Below are 16,343 nucleotides of genomic sequence, written 5' to 3'. Positions count from 1 at the left end.
CCCTGTTCCTATAATGTGTGTTGGCCATTCTGTGTGCAGAGCCTGGCATTTGGAGAGATGAACCACGAGTGGATCGGCAACGAATGGCTGCCCAGCCTGGGGCTGCCCCAGTACCGGTCCACCTTCATGGAGTGCCTGGTGGACGCCCGCATGCTTAGCCACCTCTCCAAGAAAGATCTTCGGGTGCACCTAAAGATGGTTGACAACCTGCACAGGTGCGGCTATGCTGTTTTGTTTTGAGGTTGCGCTTTGTAAGTGGCCATGTAGAATTCACCCCCTGCCCTTCTCCTCCATTTTAACAAGCATGCCTATCTAATAAAACAAATTTACATCACACTTTAAATAGATAACAATAATAAAATAACTCTGCATAGCCGCATCCGCTGCACACGACTTCGGAGATCGCACCGGTGGGCTGCGTAGTATAGACATTTCAGCTGCCACTCGAGATGCTCTGAAAACTGAATGTTCTGATTGGTCTCTGTGGGTGACGTGACTCCTGGGGCGTGGCGACGCGAAGCAGCTTGAGCTCCCATCTCGCATCGAGAGAGTGACATGTATAACTGAAGCTGTAGTAGCGTCGTAAATAAAAGCGAAAATGCTCAACTTTTGGGTGAGGCCTCATTCTCTTGCCATCTCTTACCATCTCCTGTGTAGCTTCCAGCAGCTTGTGGGGATTAAAGGAGAGAGAGAGCTGCACATAGGTGCGATAACTACCCTTATACTCCACTTATACAGTCAACGACTGATTTTCCAGACGCCCGATTTTTCAGACATGCCCGATAATTCGGACAGCTTCGGGGCACCACCACGTACCCCATGGAGTCAATGTATAAGAACATCTGAAATTTCGGACGCAAGAAGCCTTCACCGTCCGATTTTCTGAACTTCTTGCCATGACCACAGGTCTGAAATTGCGTTATCGAAGCCACCACAGTCACCATTTTGATAATCTCACCGCCTCGAACCGGCGCTCTCGCATGCAGATCCGCTGGTAGCCCTAGCCTCCATCGCGACACTAGACCTACCTGCTTTGACGTTCGCTACCAAGACTTTTGCTGTTCGGTGCCGTATTTTTCATTAAAGCAATTTGCCACTGTTAGCAAAGGCGCCGACTCCGCCTTTGCAATCCTCTCCAATGGCTTCGAAGCTTGGAAAGCACGATCGCGTTGCATAATCCCGGTTCCCAAAAGTCAGCTTCGTCTCAATACAGCAGTGTTACGCGGTGAAGCGTACGTGAAATATTGCGGTGAAGCATACCATGAGTCGGAAGGGGCAATTGTCACGAGACTCAGTATGTACTAATCATACGTGTGCCCGCGTGCACCCGCCTTCACTTGTCACAGTATGAGCACCGATACACCTATTAAGTGTACTGGCAGGCCTTCAACGCTATTTTGGACATGCCTGTGGCGATTTGGAGCCCTTGGGGGCAGGAAACGGCATGCATTCATTTTTTCAGACGTTTTCACAGCCCCTTGGGAGTCCAAAATATCGGACGCTGACTGTAGTGGGTATCTGATCCACTCCCCATGGCTGAGGGACAGTGATTGTGGTTTAAATAGTATGCTGTAGCCTGGCTGTAACATTGCGCTACAGTCAGGTGGATGACAATTTTTCTTGATGTGAAACTTCCTCCATGTTGCAGATTTTTACAGAAATTATTTATTTGCTTAGTGTGCAATGAACCAGTTTTATGCGTGCAACACTTTGTGTCAAGGTGCTGTTTTCAGTGCGCAATGCCTATTGCTCCAACGACAGAGTAGTGCATGTTGCATCTAAGGTACATTTGATAGCTGCAGACAGTGAGCAGACTGCCTTTTCCATTTACTGTGAGAAAATGTGAATAATGAGGGAATTGTTGTAAAGTATGTTTCTTTTTTTTGTTTTTTGCTGCACCAAATTTTTAAAGAAGCCTGTTTTATAACCCTTGAGCTAAATTACTTGATGAAGTGGGCATTACTTCTACAAAAAATTAAAATAGCTAATTGAAAATTAAAACAATTATGGTAATGAACTTTTTAATTAATTACTTCACAGCACAGATTGCAATTTCTGAATTGTAGCCGTTGAGTTCTCAAGGCAAATCCACTTTGAACGAATTCTTAGGACTACACCAGTTTCGAGATATTTATTTTCCAAGTGTCCAACGAAATGCGCTGGTGTTCCAGTTACTTTTTTGCTTCAATGCACAAAATAGTGTTGTTATTATTATTATTATTATTATTATTATTATTATTATTATTATTATTATTATTATTATTATTGTGACGTCTCGGTTGAGACGACGTTTATTAGGCCTGGGAGCTCGTCAGCGAACCAGCGCAGCACACAGGCGATGATGATGATCACATATAGAGGCGAAGAGGAGGATAAGTAAAAGTGTGAGAATGATGATGATAACATACAGATGAGGAAGATGTGCGTAATAAACGCCCACACTAACTTCCCCCCGACGTGAAAGCGGCCATCCTGGCCGGCCGTCAAGGTGTCGAGGCACGCCGCGTGAAGGGCTTCATGCGGGAGACGTGGACAACCTCGGTATTGCGGTAACGGCGGTCTGTGGGGGCGTCAAGAGGAGTGACGCAATAGTTGACAGGCGAAGTCTGTCCAAGGACTATGTACGGTCCGATGAACCGTAGCTGGAATTTTTCACATAAACCAGGGGTGCGAACAGGAGTCAGGAGCAGGACCTCGTCACCAGGTCGAAAAGATACAATGCGATGGCTTTCGTCGTAAATATCTTTCCGGTCTTGTTGTCTGGCCTCTGTGTTCAGGCGAGCAAGCTGGAGACAGTGGTCGAGTCGGGAAATGTACTCTTCGCACGATGATAGAGATGTATTAGTCTTGGAGTTGAAGAATGAAACGTCCAGAAAGAAAGTAGGAGAGCGTCCATAAACATAATCATCGTCGAAAGGCAGTTGGTACATTGAGGCCAGGGAGGAAACCGTAGCAGTGTCGGTCGAACTGGTGACGTGCGAAGCAATTGCAGAGGCGTCGAGCGGGGCGGGGCCGTAGGAAGCATGCAGCGAGAAAGAGCATCGGCGTCTTGGTGTTTCTTTCCGGATTTGTGTATGATTTCGAAATCGTACTCTTGGAGGCGTAAAATCCAGCGACCCAGGCGTCCAGACAAGTTCTTGAGCGTGGAAAGCCAGCATAAGGCGTGGTGGTCCGTAACGATAGTGAAATGACGGCCGTGGAAATAAGGGCGAAGCTTCTGTATCGACCAAACAATAGCCAGGCACTCTTGCTCAGTGATCGTATAGTTCTTTTCGGAAGCGCTGAGTACACGGCTGGCGTATGCAATGACTCTCTCTCGCGAAGAGTTGTCGCATTGCAGAAGAACAGCACCTATACCGTGGCCGCTAGCGTCTGTGTGTAGGAGAGTCGGTGCGGCCTCATCAAAATGGCAAAGCACAGGTGCAGAGGTGAGGGCGTCTTTCAAGCGTGCAAACGCCAATTCGCATTCCTTGGACCACAGAAAGGGCACACCGGAAGCTAGTAGCTTGTGTAATGGAGCTGTGAGGGAGGCAAAGTTCTGGATAAAGCGACGGAAATAAGAGGCGAGGCCAAGGAAACTGCGCAAGTCTTTGGGTCTGTCAGGACGAGGAAAGCGAAGAACTGCAGCAGTCTTGTCAGGGTCCGGCTGAATGCCATCCCTGCTCACGACATGACCCAGTATCTTAATGGCTTTGCTGGCAAAACAGCATTTCTTGGTGTTCAGCTGAAGACCAGCGCGGGCGAGGCACGTCAGAACTTCATCCAAGCATTGCAGGTGCTGATTAAATGTCGATGAAAAAATTACAATGTCGTCCAGATAACAAAGGCAGGTCTTCCATTTCAGGCCACGCAGCACGGTGTCAATCATGCGCTCAAAAGTCGCGGGCGCATTGCAGAGCCCGAAAGGCATTACGTTGTTACGTGTTAGCTCGTCAGCGAACCAGCGCAGCACACAGGCGATCATGATGATCACATATACAGGCGAAGAGGAGGATAGGTAAAACTGTGAGGATGATGTTGATAACATACAGATGAGGAAGATGTGCGTAATAAACACCCACATTATTATTATTATTATTATTATTATTATTATTATTATTATTATTATTATTATTATTATTATTAAGTACAACAACGGTGCATTTCTTGCCCCAAGTTATATGGCTCATATCTCGAAGCCCATGCCATCCTCGGAATTCATTTGAAGTCGATATACCTTGTAAACTCACTAGCTGCAATTTGTAGATTGGCATATGTGCTGTTAATTAATTACTAAAAGAACGTAATAAGTGAATTTTTTTTAATTATTCAATTCCACTTTGATTGCTTGTGGGAGTGATGCCCGCTTCGTCGAGCAAGTGAGTTAAAGGGTTAGAAATGTGCTATCTGCCACAGGTGATTAAAAAAAAATTGGTGCAGCTAAAAAAAAACACCTTATAGTATATCCCACTTCTTTGTTGTGGCCTTGTTCATTGTTGTGTAACAAAACCTTGTGAAATGAACTACAGAAGAACCTCGTTGTGTTTCATGTTATGTTTTCTGGGCTCTTAGTGCTGTATAATGCCAATACTGTTTAGTTCCCATCGGCTCATATGCATTAGCTTCCTGTATGTTACATACAATATGTATGGTCTTCCTCAGTTGTTACGTCCAAAAACTGTGATGGTGCATCTCCAATCTGACATCGTCGGTTGGCTGCGTGTATGTTGACTGTCGCTTGTCGCCTTTGAAGACCATAACTTCACAGTGCCTGCCATGTGGCATGGTAGAATCGCCATCGCCATGTTGAGATCTTTGCTAGTTGCCGATCTCAACATGGCTTACGACATGGAAAGCAAGGAGAAGGTGGACAGAGACATAAGGGGTCACCCCCAGACACATGTTCACGGACGCTGTCTGATTACTTTCGCTACTTTGTGCACTTAATTCAATAGACCGCAGCCGTGGCCTAGTTGTAGAGTGCCCACCTCGGCTGCGGGAGGTTGTGGGTTCGATTCCCACCGCCGGTGGGCACCCACTGGTTTAAATGGGCAAGCGTATTCCGGCCTGGCGTTTGGCTTCCTTCAGGGGTGACACACTTGGGAAAGGCGCTTGTGCCCTAAATTCCTGTTGAAACCTTTGTGACGGGTGTTTGTCTCCAACCCGAAGGTGTCCCCACCTTAATAGGTGCATTTGAGGTGCCACATGGGAAATGGCCGTCATGGGAGCGGCCCAAACATCACATTTTTTGTGCTCACAAGGACTTTGGCAGGAATTTAGGGAGCAGGCTCCTTTCCAAAGCATATAACCCCAGAGGGGTTATGTGTAGGCCAGGGTACGTTTGTGCCCATTTGAACCAGTGGGTGCCCGCCGGCAGTGGGAACTGAACCCACCACCTCCCGCAGCCGAGGCGGGCGCTCTACAACTAGGCCACGGCCCCGGCCTACACAAAAACTGATAAAGAGCAGCAACTGCTTGAAAAGAGCCTGTTATTATCGAACATCAACCCAAACACCAAATGAAAATCACAAGCTTCATTTAGTGCAGTTTACAACTGCGACTGCTCAGGAAAAGTGTTCAACAATAAATCTAACTGCCAGCCAGCAGTAGCCAGCATAATTAGTGTTTTTGATAGTTTGTTGGATTCTTTTTTTTTTTTTTTTTTCAGGTTCAACTTAAGTTTTGCATAAGAGTAGCATTACACCTCATTTGTAGTGCTGCATCAAGTGTTGTCAGGTAGCTGTTACATTTCTCTGAGTCATGCATTCTTTTTTTCTGTTGTCATTTAAAAACATATGAACGGATTTCTGCCGTACTTAGCTAAAGCAGTCAAGGCCAGCAAGTTTTTCTGGCTTTAGAAAAAACAGTGACTTCTTGCATCTATTTGCCACTTGCAGAACAAGTCTTCAGTGCGGTGTGAGCTGTCTCAAGCGAGTCAACTACGACAAGCAAGAGCTCGCAGAAAGGAGAAAAAACAGTGATAATGAAACAAAAGGCAAGTTGCTCATGCGTGTACTCAAAACTTGATCAGTGTCACTGCCAAGTATGCTTGATTGGCTAATGCTTTTGTGCATATAGTAACCTGGTGAAGGATCGCCAGGTGAAGAAATGAAATGTCATATAGCCAGAAACAAAATGCAGCATTGCTGAGGATGCATATTTGGGGTTTTGAAGTCCCAAAGTTAGAGCGTTTGTTGGGGACATTGAGTTGGCTGTTGCCAGTGTGTTAACTCGTTATCACCCATAGCAAGATTGCTGGTACAGTTTGGTTGAGCTTTTCAGAATTACAGGCAGGGAAGGCTGCACGATTGTGACTAGGTGCACTTGGCATTGTGCTTAACTTCCCAATCCCATTTTGGCATCTTTAACTCTCGAAAACTTGATCGTTCAGTAGGCGTGAACATTTACGAAGCAAACATCAAACAGGTCACAAAAGAGTGGTTTCTGCTGGTACCTTCTATAATGTTGTGCTTTTATGTGTGTGTGTGTGTTGCTTTATGTTTCAGCGCGAGTATGCTTAAATTGTTATCCAGGCTGTCAGTGTGCTGATATTCTTCTCCCGTTGTATCTGTGATCTGCAGATGTGGTGGTGTGGTCCAATGAGCGGGTGATCAAGTGGGTGAACAGCGTAGGGCTGCGTGAGTACTCCAACAATCTGCTGGAGTCAGGGGTGCACGGAGGGCTCATTGCCCTTGATGACACCTTCGACCACTCTGCGTTGGGCCTGGCTCTGCAGATACCTACACAAAACATTCAGGTGAGAGCAGTGGCAAAGCCACACATACTTACTAAAGTAGTTGAACCTTAACAAACGAACATGGATATAGCAGATTATTTGGTATAATGAAGTAAACTTAAAATTCCTTTCACTGATATCAGCACGTAATGAATGCAGTCGACTTTTGTTAACTTGAACTTGATGGGACTAACGGAATTTATCTAATTATCCGGTGGGTTGAATTAAAAAAGAGCCAGAATAAGCATCCAAACACACCACTGTTTTATTTGGTAGTATTTACTCAATTCTAACACCCTCATACCTAATGTGCACCCAAGTTTTGTGGATTCGTAGTAGAAAACAATGTGCACCCAAACGTAATGTGCACCCAATTATATAAAAAAAAACTTTAAATAGAAGTAGCATGCCTCCAACTTTGGCAATCGGAAATGAGATGAAACTTGTACAGTTTACCTTCACAGAAGGGAAACTTATTTGCACTTACTGTTTATCGCCAGCGACCACCACATGCTCTCCTCATAGTTCATTTCGTCAGATATTTCGCCCTTCTAACACCACTCCACTGCAATCGCAAACGGGATGGTGGCCCACGCCTACACTAACCTGTTTGTCCCGTGACATATAAAAGTCTCGGGAGTGCCGAAAACACGTCACATGACTCTGCTGCCGTTTAGCATGTTAAATTACTTATTTTTTATATGAGTTTTTGTAATTAAAGTTTAAAAGCAGAAGCAGCATGTGTTGTCACCATGTTAATTATTTTGCCGCCATCTTTACATGACAATGGTAATGGAACTGGCTCTGATGGTAGACTGTTGCTAAGGCCATGAAGGCAGCTTCGTATTTCATATATCATCATCATCATCATCAGGCTAGTTTTATCTCCACTGAAGGACGAAGGCCTCTACCAGTGATCTCCAATTACCCCTATATTGTGCTAGCTAATTCCAACTTGTGCCTGCAAATTTCCTGATTTCATCACCCCACCTTATTTTCTGCAGTCCTCGACTGTAACTCTGCAACTCTAATGGTCCGCCGGTTATATGGCCTGTGCATTACATGGCCTGCCCAGCTTCATTTTTTTCTCTTAATGTCAACTTTAATATCCGCTATACCCCTTTGCTCTCAGATCCACACCACTCTCGTCTTCCTGTCTTTTTCTGTACGCCCAGCATTTTTTGTTCCATCACTCTTTGTGCCATCCTTAACTTGTTCTCGAGCTTCTTTGTTAACCTCCCAAGTTCTTGCCCCATATGTTAGTACCAGTAGGATGCAATTGATTGTAAACTTTTCTTTTCAAGGATAGCAGTAAGCTGGTTGTTGGCAGTAATAGCTGTGAATGTGGCATGCAGTGACTGGGGAGGAGATTTGCTGGTACTGGAATCGGAAACTGAGTAGGCACGGCCGTTTTCACATGTGAAGGGCGGGCGAGTACTGCAGGAAGCTGCTGTAGCGGGCCGCTACTGTTCTTGATCGTACGCGCCTCTTGCCTCCTTTTCTTGTTTTCATAGGATCTAGTGGACAGAAAACGTATCATTCGATCACAGTTTGGCGATGTACTGAACATTGGTGCTGAAAGATTGTGCTTTCCGGGAACATGTGAACCAGCAAAAAAAGAAGCGTAACTGTATTGGGCCATTTTTCATGTCCTCGATCACGAATGTTGGCGCCGGGAAATCGTACGCAACAGGATCGTATTAATGAAGTTCTACTGTATTTGAAAATTTAGTTAATTTATAGAATTTGTGCAGTCCCATAATTTGCAATGTGAATTATACCGGATAACTTGGTAAGTCGCACACGAACACCGAGATAATTCGTAGTGACCTCTCATACTGGCATGCTGCGACACGCTGCCTTCGCATGTCTCGGAGGCGGTGTCAGAAGTGTGGCGCCCATTGTGTGTTATCGCTTCTATCTAGTTAACGTTGATTGTTTCTGGCGCTTGCAGTACATAAATTCATGGCCTTCAAGATTGTACTCAAGAGAGCTGTCGCTACGGCTGCGATTCGGACACCACAGATTGAGCAAGCACTAGTTTCCACGATGTAGGCGCCTATAAGCCATACAGCTGTGGAAAGTGCCAACATTTTGTATAAGCGTGCAATAATTTAATGTGTTTTTGTCCTGCTACAAGAAGCAAGTGAGAAAATCATCATCATCAATAAATGTGGCGCTTTTGCTTTTGAGTTTCTGGTTTTTCCTGGGTTAATATCAGATGCATTGCATGTGGTGACTGTGAGATGCTACGCATGATTAGTGGGCTAGAGATCATGACGATTGGTGCAGCGAACTACCGTACCAAGCAGTCCTGCGTGAATGATTTAAGTAGTCCTGCCATACAGAAAATAAACATGACATGCTTGTATTGTGCAGTTTTGCCCTCCTTTTCTTGGTTTTTTTTTTTCCCCTTCTTTTTTGGTAATTAAAAATCTGCTTATTTAAAGATTTTTCTCGATGTGGCAGACTTCGAATTAATGAGGTTTCACTATATTTTCGTCTTAGATGTAACCTTATTATTATGAGGTTTGACTGTTACTATGTTGAGCTAGGTGAGAGAATATGTTCAATATATGCAGCAGTTTCTAATGAAACAGTGAAACAAAATAAGTACAGAGGTCGACCTTAGTGTGAACTAGCTCAGACCAACGGCTCTTCCTTTTCTGTGAATGAAGTCTCTCTCTGTACACTGGAGCACATAAGTGGTGAGGATGGCAGGATAAAAGCTGCATAATGGCAGCTTGGCTGGCTCCACCTCCCCGTGAAACTAAGCAGCAAGGATGGCAGCAGTTATTTACATACTTTTGGCAATAAAAGAAATACTGGTTGAATTTGGCTTGGTAGATCATGTATGTAGAAAACAAAATTGGTCGCACTTGTCATCAGCAAAGACCTGGTAAGCCATATAAGAAGGCAAAAACAGAAAGTTTGTGACACTGCATTGAAATTTCATCACTGGTGCATTGTGATTGGCATAGATATTGAAAGCATCTATGCAAGACCATGTAGTTGTTTGGTTATTGATAAATAACAGTACATTTTATTCCAAGTCAGCTAAAACTCAGCCTGGTAGCCTCTGAAAACTATGCAAAAATGGCTCAGTGGGGAGGGCAGCTTTCATTTCTGCAAGAGCCACGTTTTCCCACTAGGCAAGCAGGCGATGTCACCAGGAAAAAGAAAAAAGAAACCTTGAGCAGTATTCATGTTGCTGAGAATGTGAACAAATTAGTTTGCCTTTATACTGGATGCTTGTGCAAAGATTTAGCTTTTCTATTTTTGCAAACGTCCACACGTGCAGAGCTCTGCTAGAGTGCTCATGAAATGCTATAGTAACCCGAGCGATTGCCATGAGCCTGTTGACTGTGGGTGTGCAACAGTTCATCATAACGAAAGTCAGACAGCCCAAATGTACTGCAATCTGGAAAAAAATCTGGAAAAAGAAATTGTTTATGGTGGAAAAATTTAACACGTACGTGTGCTCTCTCTATTTATTTATTTCATGGTCCTTCAGTAGTGTGTGGTGGGTTCTTGAAACAGCTTTTGCTTGCCTAGTGGTAACTAACTGAAATTTATTCATAGCAATAGCCCTGTGTCTTGCAGGGTGGTCCCTCCTACCATGTACAGTGAACTAATACACCTAGTGACAACTTTTTTTTAGCACACAAAGAAGAACCAACATGCCCAAGCATATGCTCTTTCAAGTAATGCACCTAGTAAGCAGATGCTGGGATTGAAAGGTGTCCTATTATATTCGGAGCACGGTTCTGAATACATGTTTACAGTTAAACCTCACTTTAACAAAGTCGATAGGGCCCAACGATTATTTCATTCAGTCAAGAATGTTGTTAAATCGCAAACACTTAAAACACTTATGTGAATAAAATTTTATACAAGAGCAAAAAAAAAACTTCTTTCCTCCTGTGTACGCACTTATCATAGACTCACAGTGAGACTGTTGAGCATGTCTTGTGTTCTTTCATGTGAGCAGCAAACCTTCTAACAGGTCAGTGGCATCCATCACCTGAAATGAAACTCGACATTCCCATATCATATCTGTATCTATATTTAACCCTAAAACTTTGTTAAGTCAGGCTAGATGTTAGTTCACTCCGTTGTTTAGCAGTTTTCAACATAAAAGCATTTTGTTTGAGTTTTATTGAATTGGCGTTTCACTGTTCAACAAGGCATTTTCTTGCGCAGGCTATTCTGGGGAAAAGCTTGTGTTACAGTTACGCAGATATTGCGTCATATTTGTGCTAAACCTCACCTGGACACTACAGTTTGCTTATGCATTCCTTTCTATCAGATCACTCTAATAATCTTATTCATTCCCTACTGCAAGACAGCAGTGTGTCGTGCGTCACTTACTTTGCTCCCATTCCTTCGTAGGCTATAACGTCATTCCCATTTACAGCAAATATGTGTTCTGATACTGCTATGCTTAATTTAATGAAGCCAGAATAGTTACTAGCTTTGCAGTTTTGCTGTCAACGTTTATATTCAGTTCCTGAATTTTTGTTACATGTTTATTTACCACTTATGATGACCTGATTTTGCCATAACCACTCTTGCAGGCACGGCAGCTACTTGAGCACGAGTTTAGTAGCCTCCTTATCATGGGGACCGAAAGGAGACCAGACGACGTAAGTCTACTTTCTTTCTTCATAGTTTGATATTGCCATGTGTATGGCTTTTCTAGGTCATGTTCTTAGCACAGACATTGCAGTATAACATAGAGTAAAAAATGTCCCAGTGTGAATTGTACAATTATTGGTTTTTATTTCCCTAACACGTCACGAACAAATATTACAGAGAGGACACAAAAAATGACAGTATGAGTGCTTTGTCTTTTCCATGCCATTGTTCGTTCGCACTAGCGAAAGTAATTCTTACCAACTAGCTTAATTCAGCATACTTCTTCGTTATTAACTTCATACCAGTGTACAGGGTGAAGCAGTGCCACCCAATGTCCTTCAGAATGATAGCTGTTGCTGTCTGTATTATCACTGTCATCTATTAAAATGATACTTCATTTTAATAGATGTGGTTGCCGGTGCATTTCTTTTCCCCTTGATAATGCACTATGCAACAGTACTGGATGTGAGTGGAATTTGAAACAAGCGCACATCCTGTTTCTAAGAGCTGCTAGCTGTCATAATCAGTCGCCGTGGTGGCTCAGTGGCTGTAGCATTGTGCTGCTGATCATGAGGTCACAGGTTCGATTCTTGGTCATGGTGGCTGCATTATGTCCGAGGGCAGAATGCAAAAATACTTCTGCACCGTGCTTTGTGGCCACGTTACAGGATCTCTTACTCCATTTCATACATAGCAGGCAATGCAAATTTAGCAGTGCAGTTGCTCTTGATTTGCAACGCTTTGTAAGGAATAAAATACTTCATATCTACAACATGTATACGCAAGTTTACGTCAAATTACGCATTATTTGTGCACCATTGTGCTTCCAGTTTGTGGTGTACTAGATTTAGGTCGCGAGTGCAAATGATGCACGTGGCCACTGGTCGTAGAAACATGTTACTCCGCTCAGAATCTTGTTTCGAGCCAGTTGGTGGGTACATATTCAAAGAAACTTACGACGCAAGTTAGAAAAGAACAAATAACACAACTGACAGGTTGCCCGTTCTGGTGTTGTGAACGAAGAACGCCACGACAGCATGCCCGTCCTGTCGTGTTCTCTGTCTTTATCTAGTTTGTGCCGTAAACTTCTTTTAATATCACTCCGCTCATTTTGTGGTAAGTAGGTTCAGACCTTCAACACCTTTCATGTAATGAATACAGTTAAACCTCTATATAACGAGGTCGGTAAAATTGGTGATTTGCTTCATTATATAAACATTTCGTTACATTGAAATTCAACCTTTTAGGCAAATCAGTACAGTCACCGATAGATTTTTCTTACACAGAAGGGGCCGTAATATTTTCCGAATTATGCGCAGTCGGAAAAAGCAAACATGAATCAGCCAAAATTTATTTTGTTGAAATTGAGAGTCGGCAATGAAAGATACAGTTTTGTGCCATGTTGATATTATCTTCACATCGGGGGTAGAAAGTAAAGCCAGCCACGATTTCGTGTCCACTCCGCCTCGTGGCTGGTAGTGTCGCCCGCAGTGAGACGACGCTATCATGAAGAGTGCCGGCAGCGGGGAGTGAATGCTTCATGGGCCTCTCACTTTAATGTGTCTCTGAAAGTTGAGATTAGGCAACGTCCAGTACTAAACACACGGGAAGATGGCACACATGATGCCACGCCATCTCCGCACGCCAACTCTTTGCACACGGCGGCGAGTTACCTCTAAAGCAGGGCGCGTGGGCTACATATGCGCTCAGTCGCACTTACGCCATGTGAAGCAACGACCGCACTTGAAAAAGAGACAGGCAGCAACCTGCCTCGCCTCCCCTCCTTTCCTTTTGCTTGCACAAGAAGACAGCGCTCATCACGCAGCCATCGTTCTCGGCTCTCCCTCACAAGCTTACACTCGCACTCAAAGTTGTGGGGATATGCGACTTCATGCGTCCCCTAATTTTCTCCGCATGGCTCTCGCGTCTCCTGTAATCCGGCTTCTCCACGTGGTTAAGCGCCGGCGGCGGTCGGCGTGGATGTTACGAGAGAGGGTGTGAGGGTTGCGCTGCTAATGCCACCTGACGGCAGACATTCCGCGCGTGTGCTGATCTACGCTTCGCGAGACTGTCTCGCGAGGCTAGGAACAGGACACCGAAATGGATGAACTCAGATCATTCGAACCCGCCACCGTTCACGTGAACGACTAGGCAATGGTGTCTAGCATGGGGCGAACATATTCGCTCGCTATTCAGTCGCAGTGAGTCAGACTTCCTCGATTTGTCGCGCACCCATCAGCGTAGTAATTCGGCTAGCGTGTATTAGTGTATGAAAGGTGCAATAAATGCCCTTTTGATTGTTTACACTACTGTGTTGTTCCTTTGTCCCAAGAGCACGTGTGAGACCCCACAAAGTACAGTGCGTGGGGTGCGATAGAATGTTATTGCACATGGACTTTATATGTAACTTGATGCTTGCCCCGCTTCAACAGTCGCTCTTGGTTGCGTGGCTCGCGATTTGAGATTTGAAAGGTGCGTTTGTAAGCAGCTGCTTGTAATTCAACCATTTGACTATCTGTGTCTGCGGAAGTTTACATTTATTGACTCATTTTTCCTTTGTGGTGCAGTGGCAAGGAAATTGAAATTGTGTATAAACACACTTCTTTATATTAGAAACACATGGTGTTTTAAGGACTAGAAGTTATAAAAAGTTCAAAATTTCATTATATCGAGAACTTCATTATATTGAAGTTCGTTATATTGAGGCTTAACTGTACTTCATATTTTGCAAAATAAAAGCATGGTACTTAATTTTACATTAAATATGTGTGTGCTATATCTTTCTTTTATATGTGATGTACCCTTTTTTGGTCACAGATGTGAGCAGCCTTCGTAGCTTTGCCTGCTTTGTATGAAATGGAGTATAGGTGGTCAAGATTATTCCAGAGGCCTCCATTATGGCATCCCACATAACTCACTATGCAGTTTCAGGACATTAAAGATTGCAATTTAATTTGACTGTTGTAGTCCCTTCATGTACTTTGTTTTCATTTGTTTGTTTTTTGTTTTTCATTTTGTGTTTGCCAACTTCTTTTGTATGGTCCAGGGACCCAAGCACATGGGCGCAGCGCTGCCAGGTCTTCAGGGAGACCGACTTGTATGATGGGCTCTCTTGAAGAAAGCACGGAGCTCTTTTTCCTTCAATCCAAGACCTTCAAGGAAGAAAAAGTCATCCTGGCAACTCAACAGGACTACTTTTGTGTGGCTTGTTTCACTTCATCGCTGGAAGGGTGCAGACTGTTTTCAGTGATGATAATGGTGGCAGTGTTTCTCAGTGCGCGTGAGCGAGTAGTGAAGGCGCACTGTTGTTCAACGCCTTGCTTTCCTCCCCGCCTTGGCTTTTTATTTCTTGTTTTCACTCTGTGCACATTAGGGGAAAAAATGCACTGTTGGGGGAAAAAAAAAAACATTTTCTTTTTGTCAATGATGCTGTCATAAACTGCAACTCATCGACCAAAAATAAGTTGTCTTGGGTGCATCAACTGCGAAAGATGTTGCTCACTGCTGGTTTGTCAAGCAGTGAATTTGCTTGAAAGCATGTTGAAAGTGATAAAATTTCCAGGGTTGCAGCTTTTTTTGAACATAAATGTTGCCCTTGGTACATATACAATGTTTTGCTGTCTCTACATGAGTTGTCTTGGAACATTATGCAGTAAATTAAATATGTGCTGCACACCATTTCTTTGTTAGGCAGTGCATTAGCTTGGAAACATGCTGGAGGCTGTATTATTTTCATGGCCTTAAATTTTTTTTCTAGTATGTTGCTTAAGGTTATGAAAGTTTTACTCTCCCTCTTTTACAGCTATTTTTAAAACATCATGTAAGTCCTTGTCACTTATTTGTGGCATGAGTTTTTAAATAGAAGTAATGCATAAGTACAGTGCTTTGCTTTGTTCGAATGGCGAAGTACAGTGCTGCAGTTCTCACTGCTTGTTAGTTTTGGTTTTATCACCCACTGACCACCAGCAAGAGTCTTGTCTGAAATACTGTGTGATGCCAGGTAAACTGAGGCTCCAAGGCAGCAGTAGATTGCATCACATAAATTCACTATCATTGCTGTCTGCATCTTCTTCACTGCTTACACGTGGGGAAAGAAAAGCTCATCTGTTTAGGACAAGCCCATGGGAGCTTTTCTGGTCTTTACATGTTTCTTCAGTCTGCTGCTATGTGGGCCTTTGCACGAATGAAGTTGTTGACTGTGATCAAGTAAAGGTTCCCGGGAACACTGTTGAGGTTGTGACAGGGCATGCTCTTCCTGTATGGCATGCAGTCCATCTGTTGTGCTATGCCAGGCACAGTGGTGGCACATTTCTACAAAACGCAGGATGCTTGGAATCCTTGCAAACTGTTTGACATCAAGAAATAGGTGTCACTGCAAACACATTTGGGCACCACTTTCCTGTGCTTTTCAGTGGGCAGCAGTGAATGTTTAAAGAGCTGCATTGTCAAACTTTTTGAAATTTCGTGCTGTTTACTTTTTTCTTTTCACACGGCACATTTGAATATGAGAGTTGTGCTGAGCTATTTCATTGTGTTGCATAGGTAATGACTGCCTTTAATATAGGCGTCCCCAACCGATGCACTGTCAACCAACACTTTGCATTTGTTGCACAGAGCAAAAGCTCATTAGTGTATCTGAATGCATTCCATTTGCTTGTAGAGAGTGCATCAGAGCTGCCCATCGCCCAAGTCTGGCATGCTACCATGCAGCTGCAGCAGCCCTTGAGCGACGAAACTTGCTGGATCAAAGAAAACATTTGAGAGTTCTGCGTTTCTCTTCTTTAATCTTCTGGCCTCAATGCCATTCCACTCATAATCGAGCTTTGCACAGTGTGAAGCTGTGCACTACATGAATTCCTTCAGAAAAGGAGGCCTCTGTTGCTGCCTTAGGCTTGCAGCAGCTGTATTCCTGTGTTCCTCGTGATTAAAAGAGAAAAAGTAGAACTGGTTGTTTGCAGAAAAGGTCCTTTGTTGTGCGAGTTGTTTAACT

The 16,343-nt window shown here is 43.8% G+C and overlaps 1 protein-coding gene across 3 annotated transcripts in view; it reads left to right on the top strand.

Moving 5' to 3' along the window:
• LOC119450199 (liprin-alpha-4-like) overlaps positions 1 to 14,742 on the top strand; it is an 81,624-nt gene extending 66,882 nt beyond the window's left edge. For all 3 annotated transcript variants that reach the window (XM_049665703.1, XM_049665702.1, XM_037713582.2), the window contains 5 exons: positions 40 to 215; positions 5,877 to 5,974; positions 6,561 to 6,736; positions 11,293 to 11,361; positions 14,400 to 14,742. In XM_049665703.1, coding sequence (XP_049521660.1) covers positions 40 to 215; positions 5,877 to 5,974; positions 6,561 to 6,736; positions 11,293 to 11,361; positions 14,400 to 14,456 — 576 coding nt within the window. In that variant the 3' untranslated portion in view covers positions 14,457 to 14,742. The remainder of the gene's footprint in view (positions 1 to 39; positions 216 to 5,876; positions 5,975 to 6,560; positions 6,737 to 11,292; positions 11,362 to 14,399) is intronic.
• Positions 14,743 to 16,343: the final 1,601 nt, after the last annotated feature.

This window comes from Dermacentor silvarum, chromosome 4, assembly GCF_013339745.2.
Source record: "Dermacentor silvarum isolate Dsil-2018 chromosome 4, BIME_Dsil_1.4, whole genome shotgun sequence".
NCBI lineage: Eukaryota > Metazoa > Arthropoda > Arachnida > Ixodida > Ixodidae > Dermacentor > Dermacentor silvarum.
Note: the sequence above shows the minus strand (reverse complement) of the source record. Positions and strands in the feature narration are given on the sequence as shown.